The 13709-nt window shown below is 37.7% G+C and overlaps 1 protein-coding gene and 1 pseudogene across 1 annotated transcript in view; one reads left to right on the plus strand and one right to left on the minus strand.

The window, feature by feature from the left end:
- UNC80 (unc-80 homolog, NALCN channel complex subunit) overlaps positions 1-13709 on the minus strand; it is a 160047-nt gene that overhangs the window by 84620 nt on the left and 61718 nt on the right. The window contains 3 exon segments of the mRNA XM_032222422.1: positions 5666-5806; positions 12560-12718; positions 12721-12766. Coding sequence (XP_032078313.1) covers positions 5666-5806; positions 12560-12718; positions 12721-12766 — 346 coding nt within the window.
- LOC116523750 lies at positions 5967-6103 on the plus strand (annotated as a pseudogene).

The following is a 13709-nucleotide window of genomic DNA, read 5'->3' on the forward strand; positions in this document are numbered from 1 at the left end:
TAGGGATGACTTGCACCGGGTGTTGGACTTTGAGACCATCAGTATGCATTAGGTGGGTTTTAAAAACAATATGATGGGATGTTCTTGCTGATTTAAGGAACTCTATAATGTGTCTGTGCATCTACTCAATATGTTGATCCAAGTATTACAGATGCAATAGCAATAGCAATAGCAGTTAGACTTATATATACCGCTTCATAGGGCTTTCAGCCCTCTCTGAGCGGTTTACAGAGTCAGCATATTGCCCCCAACAACAATCATTTTACCCACCTCGGAAGGATGGAAGGCTGAGTCAATCTTGAGCCGGTGAGATTTGAACAGCCGAACTGCAGAACTGAAGTCAGTTGAAGTAGCCTGCAGTGCTGCAGTGCTGCATTTAACCACTGCACCACCTCGCCTCAAAGGAAAATAGAACTGTCAGACTCTGCTTCGCTGCTGTTTTTCAGCTGCCATTGAAACGGGAAGAGGGGGACATGGTATTTGGGAAGGGAATCATTCTGTACTGGAGGACTGTTTAATTAGGGAGTTATTCTCACCATCTCTTTGCGCATACGGAAGGAAGGGAGTTTCCCGCCAAGGCCAACTGTCCAGCATTCCATCCTGATGATGATTTTCAAAGATGTCTCCCACCTGACAGTTGGGTGAAATATGATTGGACTATGGACTGGGGTACCAAGGGGCGGGGTTTGAATCTTGTATCGATATCTATTGCTTTCGCGCCTTTTTATTCAGATTCAGCTTTGCTTCGCTTCTCATCATTTGTAGCCAGTAAAAGTACACTTAATTCTGAAACATGGAATTGAGTGGTTCCTTTCTCGGTTATTAAATGAAGGGGCAGTGGCAAGAACTAGAATTCATTACCAAATTGCTTCGCACTAATATTTGTAATTAACTGTAAATCTGAAGTGTACAGTTGCTAGATGAAAATACTCTAGAAAACCGATTAAGGAATAGAGAGGTGTAAAGCTAGAGTTCAAAATATGAAGATTAGTTTAGCTGATTAGTTCCATGCAGTGGTGCGTTTCAGCCAGTTTGCACCACTTCCAAAGAACCGGTTCTTAACTTTCTGAGCAGTTGGGTGAACTGATTGTTGGAAGAAAGCATTAGGGCAGAGAACCAGCTGTTAAATCATTTGAATCCCACCACTGGTTGCACATATCTGTATTTCTTAGTATTCTTTCCTCAATAAATGCAGTTCTACTCTTTAATTATTATGTTAATCTTATTATTCATTGTAAATAATTTCACTTTAGAGAAATATGAAATGGAAATAACCATAGAAGGTTTCACCAAATTTGCTACTTTCAAGTTTGAAACCATGAATTGAGAGAAAGGGAATTGCAAATTCTTCACAGATTCTAGATAAGAGTTAAATTTCTTCAACATTCTCTCAAGAGTTATCCTAGAATTGTATAACAAACTAGGACAAGTTATAATTCATTCTAGATTAAATCTTTATTAAAACAGTTATTAAGTAGGATTAATAAGTGTAACTGTGTGCTGCATTGCTTTATAAGAAGTGCAACAGACTGTGTATCTTAAAATTATGAAATGTTACAGAATTTCTGAATGACGGAATTAAAGGACGGTCACACAGGTGTTATCTATTGGAGTCCCATTCCTCTCTGATTTACAAATTCCTCTTTCTCTAATTCCTTCACTGCAAAGCAGACTTTCCTAATCCCATTAACTCTACACTGCAGCATGGTATAGAAAGTCCTTAGATGTGTACACGTATACATAAGCATTCTTATTTATTTATTTAGCCACATAACTAGCAGAATAATTCTAGACAACTGACAGAGATAAAAAGCTTCATATGAGCAAGGTTAAAAACCAATATATTGTCAGGTATACTGGTAACTGAAATAAGATGCCCATAATCTGTTCTATCCAAATATTAGATGGCTTAGTGTTTCTCAACCTTGTCAAGTTGAAGATGTCTGGGCTTCAACTCCCAGAATTCCCCAGCCAGCGAATGCTGGCTGGGGAATTCTGGGAGTTGAAGTCCAGACATCTTCAACTTGACAAGGTTGAGAAACACTGGCTTAGATGTTCTTAGAATTTATATTTACAGAGTAAATCCAACAAAATCACAAGACACTCTAATGGATAGCATGCTTAGAGGGGAAGCAAAACAACGTTACAAATACACACACATATAAAACAATGTTTTACAGTAGACAAACATGTAGAATAGATGATATTTCGAAACATTTTTTGTTCTGTTAGACTGGCATACATTTTGTTGACACAATTGTGGTGTCGTGTTTTACTTGTCTCTGATGATTTATAAAAGTGCTAACATACAGTCTTCTTGCCATTTTAAATAATTGTGTGATTACTAATTGCTACATTGCATAACATTAAAGCATATATTTCCTTAACCATGTGACCTGCAGATATGTTTGTCTACAACTAGCATGGCTACTAATCAAAATAGCCAATTAATTCCTTACTAAGGAGTGTGGGGGCTCACAAGGTTGAACACTGGGCTGACAATTGGCAGCCCCGTGTTTGAGACCCGTTGCTCAGACTGAGCTCCCATCAAATGCTCCAACTCTGCTAGTAGATAAATGGGTACCACTTTAGGGACAACTTCATGGGGATGCAAAAGGTGCCCCCATCTGGGCATGCCCCAGGCAATGCGGATGTCACTAGCATCCCCACCACAAAAACACTTTGATGCTTCTGACATGGGAGTATTAGTAATTGTAATTGTAATTTAATAAATTTATATGCCGCCCAATCCCGTAGGACTCCGGGCGGCTTACAAATACAGGAATAAAATAAAAAACTAAAATATAGGGAAAAGAGAAAAACAGATTTAAAAACAACACACCATGCACTCAAACCTAGATGGGGTTGGACCTCATTCATGAGGTCAACAGCCCCAGGCCTGCCGGAACAGCCAGGTTTTAGTGGCTTTTTGGAAGGCCGAGAGAGTGGGAAGGGTCCGGATCTCTGCAGGTAGATCGTTCCACAGGGCCGGAGCAGCTACAGAGAAGGCCCTCCCCTGAGGGGCCGTCAGCCGGCATTGTCCGGTCGACGGCACCCGGAGAAGGCCCATCCTGTGAGATCTTATCGGCCGTTGGGAGGTATGTGGCAGAAGACGGTCTCGCAGATATCCAGGTCCCAAGCCATGTAGGGCTTTAAAGGTGATAACCAGCACCTTGAAGCACGTCCGGACACCCATAGGAAGCCAGTGCAGCTCGCGGAGGATGGGTGTAACATGGGTGTATCTAGGTACACCCAATATCGCTGGCGCGGCTGCATTCTGGACCAACTGTAGTCTCCGAACACTCTTCAGGGGCAGCCCCATGTAGAGCGTTACAATAAGAGTAACTTCTTATTGTTCTGAATGTGGTAGTCCCCCGTTTTTAAGTGTAGATGCCTGGGAAATATATTTCTAGAATCTATTTAAATAAAAAAGAAAACTTCCACCGATGAATATTTGACCTCTAATTTAAATCTTTTCATTTAACCCGCTTTCTAGTTTTCCATTTAACAGATGGATGCCATCTAAAAGAACTCCCCTTTTTAACAAGTTCTGGTGGGGTTGGAGGACGGTAGGATGGCTAAGCAGAAACATAAGTTATGCATAGCACTTTAAAAAAAAAACTCTGAAACCCTCACAAAACTGGGGCACAGTTTTTCATCACGGGCAAACATTTAAGGGAGAAAATGGGTAGTTTTAAGACTTTGTGAAATCTCACCTCTGCACGATTTGGATTAATGCAGTATAATCTAACCCATTTAGTTCTACACTAAACTGCTTTAAGGATCATTCAGAAATTTAAACTGGTTTAGTATGCTATGTGTTGTGGTCCAGCAGGAGCCATTGGAGCTGCCGCCAGACTCTGACAGCGACGGGCCCTATGAGTTGGCTCTGGAGGATGTGGAGGACCTTGGACAGGGTTTTGACTCTGAGCATGGCGCAGAGAGGCTGGTTGGCTACCAGGAGGCGCCTGAGCCTTGGACCAGTAGGGAAGAGACAAGGGAGTGTGATCCGGAGGTCAGCAATGAGTTGTTCCTGGATGCCCGGCACCGGAGAACTAATAAGTGTCAGGAACAATTACACAGTTATAGGAAGTAATTGCATTCAGCTGCTGGTAATTAGGCTCCTCTCCAGACTATAAAAGGAATGCTTGTGCACACGCCCTTCTTGCAGAAGTCAACGCATTAACGAATGTTGGAGAACAGTATTGTGAGCTTGGCAGGCTGGATTGCTGCCAGGACTTATCTGTGCCGGTTTGCTGCCAAGGACCTGTCTGTCTGTTAATCAATTCCGTAAAGTATCTTGGACTCGGAGTGTGTTGGTGTGGGACGAGGAGGGTCAGAACAGCTATGGCTCATGGAATAATGGGCATTCCAAGATTTGCGCATCACACTTCCATTCCAAAAATTGCACTGGGAGCCACTCAGTTTCCAGATGCAATTCGTGTGATGTGGTCACCTTTAAAAATCTCACATGACTTAAGACCTGGTTATTTCTAAGACCATGTAGTCAGAAGGAGATCTGTTAATCTGGTAAGAGTGACCCCTAATGGAAGTCCCCCACCATCCAAGGAGACCCCTAGCAGTGCCTTAATCATGGTGGCACCTCTTCTGGATTGTTTTGCCCTCTTATATACAAAATACCTCTCTCTAATGAGTTTTTGAAAAGAAGTTACACATTTGGTACCAGGAGAAATCATTTGGGGAATATTAGAGTTTAGTATCTATCCATGTTCATCAATACTATTGTAATTTATATTTTATTACTATTGTTGTAAATCTTCAGGTTCTGCTGTGCACCCAGCTCTGAGCACAGATTTTTTTTTTTAAATTGAAGAACAAAAATGGATCATATCGGAAACTGAAATTTCAGGTCTAGCATCCGCAGTCCCCAGTAAACAGTCAGCGCAGTTACAAATAGATGTCTACACTGTCGAATTATAAGTTTGCCTGGGTTCTACTGAGCTACTGGAAATAATTATTGGATGCAGATGAGAAGATGCCTCCAACTAGGTCCACAAGATTCTGCAGGTGGCTACATTTTTATTTATATAAAAGCAACACATCTGATTATGTCTCCCCCCCTCTCGTTTTTTAATGCACCAAGCTACTATATAATGCAGTGTTTCTCAACCTTGGCAACTTGAAGATGTCCGGACTTCAACTCCCAGAATTCCCCAGCCAGCGAATGCTGGCTGGGGAATTCTGGGAGTTGAAGTCCAGACATCTTCAAGTTGCCAAGGTTGAGAAACACTGATATAATGCATTAGAGCAAATTCAGATAGTCGTACCCTCACCACCCTCCAGACCTTCCGCACAGCCCTTAAAACCTGGCTGTCCCGTCAGGCCTGGGGCTAAAGACCGTAACCCACCCGAATTGTATGAATGTTGTGCTTTTAATGATGTACTGTCTTATGTGTTAATCTGTTTGTTTTCCCTTCCTTCCGAATTGTAAGCCGCCCTGAGTCCCCCCAGGGAAAAGGGCAGCATATAAATAAACTACTCAAACTCAAACTCAAGAAGAAAAGAGGAAATGTGGTGAAACACTGTGGGTGGAGAGGGAACCAAAAAAAAGAGAGAAAATTTTGAAAGAAAGAGAAAGAAGAAGTGTTCCTAAAGGAGAGGTTCTTACAAGTGGGGGTTCTTGTAGTAAAGGGAGTCTCCTTACTGTCATCTAAAAAGTCTTCTTCCTCATCCTCCTTTCTGAGCTTCCTCTTGGTCTCCTCATCATAAATGAGGCCCAGCAGGTTGGCTGGACTCTCACTCTCAGAATGGCAAAGTTCATTGAGACGGACTCCAATTGCCTGCCAAAAGGATGAAATTAAGGAAGGGTCACAAAGGTTCCTTAAAGGAGAACATCTTGACTGCGATGTTGAAGTTTGCAAATAAAGATCTCTTTCGTATCCATATTGATTATATTATGTCATTAAAAAAAAGATCTAGGAAAATACCACAATAAAGTAGAGCTTATCGCTTCTTGGCCTTTTGGCTAAGATCAAGTGTAGTGTGTAGTAGAGCTTTTATATAACACTTTACAATATTCAAAGTGCTTCACTGTGTAGCATCCAGCTGTAATCCTTTCTTTTTTATATACTGGGTATAATATTTTTTATTAAAAAACTAATAGAAATATATATATATATATATATATATATATATATATATATATATATATATATATATATATATATATATATATATATATATATATGGTTGTATTTGTGCTGATAAATAAATAAAGCACAAATACAACAAAATGTAACAAAAAGGCAACAGTAAAAATATTGGGTTTCTGCCTGGATGGTCTCTTGTGATGAGCCGAAGGACAGAGAATGGAAGTAGTGATCTTCCTCCCATATTTGGGCATACCGGGGTTGTAAAAATCTAATATATATATGTTGTATTTGTGCTGATAAATAAATAAAGGGAAATAGGTATGTATTTAGTGTCACAACCCCATATTTGGGCATACCAGGGTTGTGACACTAAATACACACACACACACAAACACACACAAACACACACACACACACACACACACACACACACATATATAGTGCAAGAGGGAAAAAAGGGAAAATAGTAATATACTGTATGAAGAAATGGCTTTCTGCTTCAATCAAGACAAGTATAAACAATTTTAAAAACTTATCAAATCTGATACAGCAATATGAGACCTCTTCCCATATCTCATCTCTTACCTATAGATAATTTTTAAAGCTTTGTTATTCAGTTGTAAGCAAAAGTTTGTTAAGAAATAAACCAACTTTATATTCCTTTATTTTTAACACAGTAACATCACCTTTTCTGAAAATACCACAGTAGTTCTATTTTTTCCACATCTTACAAATGTTTAAAGCCTCCTCATTAAAGAAAAATCCATTAAAAGCTACCAAAAACAATATATATACATTTTGTCCCTGATCAAATAATCCAACTTTGTATTCCTTCCCTTTGCTTTTAAGAATCTTGATCTTTAATCCCTTTAAATAGTGTCCCCTAAGCTTCTTTCACTTTTGTCTCTTCTAAGGAACTGCTTTGTAGTGTAACACATCTTTTTGTAAATCTACAACAAACATCCAAATCTGGTTTTTCTTTGTACGCTCCTTTAATTATTAAGACATCAGCTGTTTCATTTATAAATCCAGTGTAACATCTTTCTCCACAGGTTTTGTAGCTGCCATTTTAAAATCCACATTAGAGTCAGCCTTACTGTTTTAGGCAATAAAAGATGTTATATATCATCTTTTAAATCCATTTTTAGAATAGCAGATAATCTTAAGAGTTATTCTTAGTACATTGTCCCCAAATATCCTTAAATCCTTCCAATGTTAAAATATCTTGCTCCATTCTTTATTGTTGGATCTCTTGTTTTTTAATTATAATATTTAGTTATTTCTGGTTTCCCCTAGTGTCCAATGTTCAAAGCCCTCTCATGAGGTTCTTTTTTAATCCGCAGCATTTTCCCACAGGAAAAGCTTATTATATTTAATTTCAAAATCTTACTTCAAATTGACCTGGCCCCGTAGTCCATTTGTAAAATTAAGTATGTGCAATTCGAAGACAGATGTCATGATTCAATTTATAAGAAAATCTACTTAAGAACAAGTGATGCAGAAACTTTACCAACAGAGATTCTAGAGAAAGAGGTGCAAATATTTAGAGAAATTCCAAATATATTAAGGAAATACAAAGGCAGATCTTCTAAAGGAGAATAACATTCTTTTTCGCTGAGATGAATTGGAAGGAGTCATCTTTACCTTTAGAATTCAATGCTTTCGATTAAACTCAATATTCAAAGCACAAGAGATTTTCAGGAAAGGTATGGTTTCAGAATTGCATTATTTCTCAAAAGGCAAAGAATCAATGAGCACAAGAATTTGGCCTAAAAGAAAAAGATAAAAAGAAGCTTGATACTGATCAAGGACAGGTTGTGAAAATAGAAGCCATTGCCGGAATACCAGAAACGTCTTCATTATAATGGATGAATTGTAAGATTTTAATATAGGATGTGAATGGGCAATTAAAAGACTTGAGGCAGGTAAAGCTCCAGGACTGGATGGCCTATCAAGTGGATTTTATAAAACATTTGAAGATAATCTACTTCTGATGAAGGACCTAATAGTCTCTATTTTACAAGGAAATTCTATGCCTGATTCATGGACAGAAGCCCCTATCCCTTTGATACCCAAAGAGGGCAGGAGTTAACTTCTGTGAAAAATTACAGACCAATTTCACTTCTTTATTTATTTATTTATTTATTTATTTATTAGACTTATATATACGTCATAGGGTTTTCAGCCCTCTCTAAGCGGTTTACAGATTTTTTAGCAATTGAGTCAGCAACTTGCCCCCACAGTCTGGGTCCTCATAATTTCACCCACCTCGGAAGGATGGAAGGCTGAGTCGACCTTGAGCCGGTGAGATTTGAACCACTGAACTGCAGATCACAGTCAGCTGAAGTGGCCTGCAGTACTGCACCCTAACCACTGCACCACCTCGGCTCTTCAATAATAATGATTACAATTTGTTTACATCCATTTTAGCTGAAGGACTAAAAAAAAGTTTTATGAGACTACATAAAGGAAATTCAATGTAGTTTTCTACCCAAGAGATAACTAAATGACAGTGTGAATATAGTCTTAGAAATAATAGAACATTTACAACAACTGACAACAGGTTTCGTTACTTTTTGGATGCAGGAAAAAGCTTTTGACAATTTGATCTAGGATTTTATGGTTATAGTAGTTGAAAAGATGACTTTTGGACTTCTTTTTTGGATTTTGGACATTAAGGGATTAATGTCCACTTATATTCTCTAGAAGGCTCAGATAATGGTGAATGGAGGTTTGACAGACTTGTGGGAAATGCAGAAAGGAACAAGACAGCGGTGTCCCCTATCTCCTTTATTATTTATCTTGATGTGGAATTGCTAAATAGAGATATTAGACAAGACAACAGAGTAAAAGGGTTACAAATTGAAGCACATAAATATAAACTTCATGCCTTTGCTGATGACTTGGTTTTGATTTTGCAAGATGCCTGAAGAATATTGAAGATGTTATGAAGACGTTTAAAACATTGGGAAAGTGGCAGGTTTGAAAATAAATAAACAAAAGTTGACAATGCTGACAAAGAATATGAATGAAAAAGATCAGAAAAAAAATTAAATTAAAATAGGATTTAAAGCTATGAAAAAGGTAAAGTATTTGGGGTGATTCTTACTAATGTAAATTCTAAGTTATTTTAAAATAATTATAAGAAAACGTGCAATGAGATAAAGTTGGACTTACATAGAGAAATAAGATGTGTCATTAATGGGAAGAATTCAATCATGAATATGTACTACCTAGAACAGTGTTCTCAACCTTGGCAACTTGAAGATGTCCGGACTTCACTCCCAGAATTCCCCAGCCAGCATTCGCGAATGCTGGCTGGGGAATTCTGGGAGTTGAAGTCCGGACATCTTCAAGTTGCCAAGGTTGAGAAACACTGACCTAGAATGTTATTTCTTTTTCAGACTATACTGATATTGATGAAAGAGCTTTCTTTTAGATCAGTCCCCAACAGAAAATAGATGCTACTGGAATCTAAATGAAGGACACATTGTAATTTATTGATATTTGAAGAAGGGGGACCTATAAACAATAAAACATCCAGTATTTAATTGTGACTTGTTTAACTATTATAACAATTTTGAAATATTTAAATTTGATTAAAATATGTTTTTGCACGAGATAATCTGAATTGAGTAGGAACCTATGCTCTGGAGATGACCATCTGATTGCTAAAGTTTATGAAATGTTACTTAAGATGAATCTGGAACATGTTAAAATCGTGTGGTAAAATGGGCAAAAAAAATAGCGTTCGATGAGATCAATGGAAAAATATGGACTAAAGGTTTAAATTTTACTTTGAATTGCAATTTAAAAGAAAACATTTATAAAATGGTGTCTTGTTGCTATTTGATTCTGGATAGATTGGCAAAAATATATAAAGGCATTCCCAACAAGTGTTGGAAATGTAATCAAACTCCTGGTACATTTTTTCATATGTGGTGTTTTATAAGTATAATCTTATTGGATAAATATAATAATGACAAAGAAAAGTATTTCAATTTAAGTACTAATGGAGCCTGAAGCCTTTCTTCTAGGTACTATGGATAAATCAATAGAAAAACAGTTTGGAACATGGTTTCTGTATATAGTATGGTTCCGAGGATTGTTTATGCTAAGTATGGAAAGAAATGGGAACACAAATTGAATGTATTTTTGACTGAATTGACTCTACTGTCAGAAATGATGAAAGCAACTGCATTGATTACAGACAATGGATTAAATAAGTTTATTAGAGACTGGAAGCCATTTGTGGACTTTCTGCATGTTAAGACAATAAAAGATGCTTAACAGAGATTTGACTAATAAATAGATTTCCACATCAGGAACACCTTTTATGTAATATGTATTTTTATTAAATAGAGATGGGAAAGTGTATAATTATTTGTAGACAGTTATGTAATGGGAAGAAAATGTATCATATATTTTCAATATATTTTTCATCATTCAACCAGAGTGGGCATTTTGTTTAATGTCAGTGTAAATCAGGAGTGGGTTGCTGCCGGCATTACAGCTGGTTCGGCTCTGCGTGTGTGCGCATTTGCAAATAAAAAGGTCTGTACCTTAAAAAGTGAAAAAATAATAATAATTGTTGTAATGGAAAATTGTTCTGCGCATGCAAAATACAAACTTTGCAAAAATATGAAAAAAAATAAGTCATTGCCTAAACTTCCTTCAGCAAAATTGAAAGGGAATGCACCCAGAGTAATGAAATTTGCCTTTGTGAAGGTTCTTAATATCCAAAAAGCTGTTAACAAGCCATTTTTAGAATAATTAAGAAAGAAGTGTGCAAACTCAGTGGTTTGGGCAAGGAAGGCTTTACCTCAGCTGCCAGAGCTTTAAAGCCTGCTCAAGATTGCTGTATTATGGTCTCCTTGCAGGGAGTCAACGTATGGAGTACTTGTGGGCAATCCCAAATTCTCTCCTTTATCTGGAGAGAGATTCTGAAGAGCTAATCCATTTGTTGACTCCTTGTTCCACCTCACTCATTTGATTCTCCTCAACAAAACTATTTTAAATCTGCCACTGCTTCCTTGAAAGTCCGCATTTTTCTGTAATCCTTTCCACAACCCTGTATATTGGATAAATGCTATTGTCCCCAATGAAAAATAGCTTGCCTAAGGCAAAAGAAATGACCAAACTTTTGTATTGAATTTTTAATTAACTCTGATCAGTGGGGGTTTTTTGACAGTAACTTGTAAATCTATGAATAACTTACTAAATAAAACAGGAAATTGAGTTCACTGCTGTGGAGAGGGTGTAAAAACAAAACATTTAGAATGACAAAGCCTGCTGTGAACAAATCTTGTTTCTTTCTAATAGTAGAAAACCTGGAAAAGAACCGGAGCCACTGATCTTAACTTTTCAGGCAGAAAAGTGGAATCATTTAAGTAACCTTGTTAGGGTACCTAAAATGTGTGTCTGACAAAACTGTAAGAAGATAGATTAGTACAAATCAGAAAGCCCGTGGATTATTCAGAACATAATAATTTGACTGACTGGTATATTTAACAATAACAACAACAACAACAACAACAATAATGCCATTAAGGCCAAAATTGAAAAATCCTCTGATGATGCCAAATGCAGACTTTGCAAAGGAGCTGATGAATAGTGTTGATCACATACTCAGCTGCTGTAAAAAAATCGCGCTGACTGATTTTAAATTGCTCACACAATTCAGTAGCACAAATGATCATGGGAATTTGTGCAAACATTATAATATTAAAACATCAACAAACTGGTGGGAACATCAGCCTGAAAAAGTCACCGAAAATCAGATGGTCAAGATCTTGTGGGATTTCCGCATACAAACGGACAAAATACTGGCGCATAATACACCAGACATCACACTGGTTGAGAAAAATAAGGTCACAATCATAGACATCGCAATACCAGGTGATAGCAGGGTCGCCGAGAAGGAACATGAAAAAAATAGCGAAATACCAGGACTTAAAATCAAAATTCAACGACTATGGCACAGACAGCAGTGGTAATTCCAGTGGTAATTGGCACACTGGGTGCTATTCCAAAAGCACTGGAATTACATTTAAAACAGTTAAAAATTGACAAAATCACCATCAGTCAAATGCAAAAAGCCGCACTGCTTGGATCTGCACGCATATTACGAAAATACGTTATGACGTCCTAGGCCCTGGGTGGGGCCCGACTAGTAACCAATGCCAAATCCAGCGAAACAACTGGCCGCTGTGATACAATTGTATAATAATAGTAATAATAGTAATAATAGTAATAATAGTAATAATAGTAATAATAGTACTAATAGTACTAATAGTACTAATAGTACTAATAGTACTAATAGTAATAATAGTAATAATAGTAATAATAGTAATAATAGTAATAATAGTAATAATAGTAATATAATAATGCTGACTGGTAAGAAAAGGAGGGAGAGAAGGTGAGAGGAAAGACTGAAACTTACTTCTCCCACTGGTAGAAGAGCTTGGCTGCGCTCCACTGTAACTTCTGGTTTCGTTTATTCCCCACGATCGGAGAGCGCCCGCGAGAAAGGCCTTTCTTAGTAATATTCACATGATGCCCCTTCATCCATTCTGGCCAGTTGCCCCGGTTGCAGCGGTGAACAAGCGAGCACATTCCAGGAAAAGGGCTGCCCTTGCCACCACTGGTGCTTCCTAAAATGCATTACCAGAATATCCTTAAGATGAAAACTAGCAGGTTGAAAAAAAACAGCGTAAAGACTCTGTGGGTCACGTTTCATTTTTATTTTATTTTAAAAAAGTACAATGCTGTTTCAAGCAAATGTAAATGAAACAAATATTATAGATAACTTGGACCTATCGGGCTTATCAGTTAAGAAGGGCAGCCGGAGGCCTGGGGCTGTTGACCCTAAAATACGTCCAGCCCCATTCAGATTAGAGTGCATGATGTGTTATTTTATATCTATTTTTCTTCCCTGTATTTATTTTTTTTTCTTTGATTATTGTTGTGTTGTAAGCCCCGGAGTCCTTCGGGATCGGGCGCATATAAATGTTATTAAAACCAAAACTAAACTAAACTAAACAGCCTCTTTTGGCACTTGAGCAATGTTCAAAATGTATTGATAGGAGGTACACAATAATGGCTTCATCTAAACCAGTGGTTCCCAAACTTGGCAACTTTAAGACTTGTGGACTTCAACTCCCAGAATTCTCCAGCCAGCTGGCTGGAGAATTCTGGGAGTTGAAGTCCACAAGTCTTAAAGTTGCCAAGTTTGGGAACCACTGATCTAAACCAGGAGTAGTCAACCTTTTTATACCTACCGCCCACTTTTGTATCTCTGTTAGTAGTAAAATTTTCTAACCGCCCACCAGTTCCACAGTACGGTGATTTATAAAGTAGGGAAGTCAATTACATTTAAAAAAGGAAAACGCTTCAGTATGGACAAAACCCTACCGCCCACCATGAATGCTGGAACACCCACAAGTGGGCGGTAGGGACCAGGCTGACTACCATGGATCTAAACTGTAAAAGACAATGTATTATGACCAGACTTTTTCAATAAAAAATATTTTCTAAAACAATAATTAGTATTCCAAGAGATATTAAAGGATAGGATACTAAAAAAACTAAAGTTTT

This window comes from Thamnophis elegans, chromosome 1 (genome assembly GCF_009769535.1).
Source record: "Thamnophis elegans isolate rThaEle1 chromosome 1, rThaEle1.pri, whole genome shotgun sequence".
Classification (NCBI taxonomy): domain Eukaryota; kingdom Metazoa; phylum Chordata; class Lepidosauria; order Squamata; family Colubridae; genus Thamnophis; species Thamnophis elegans.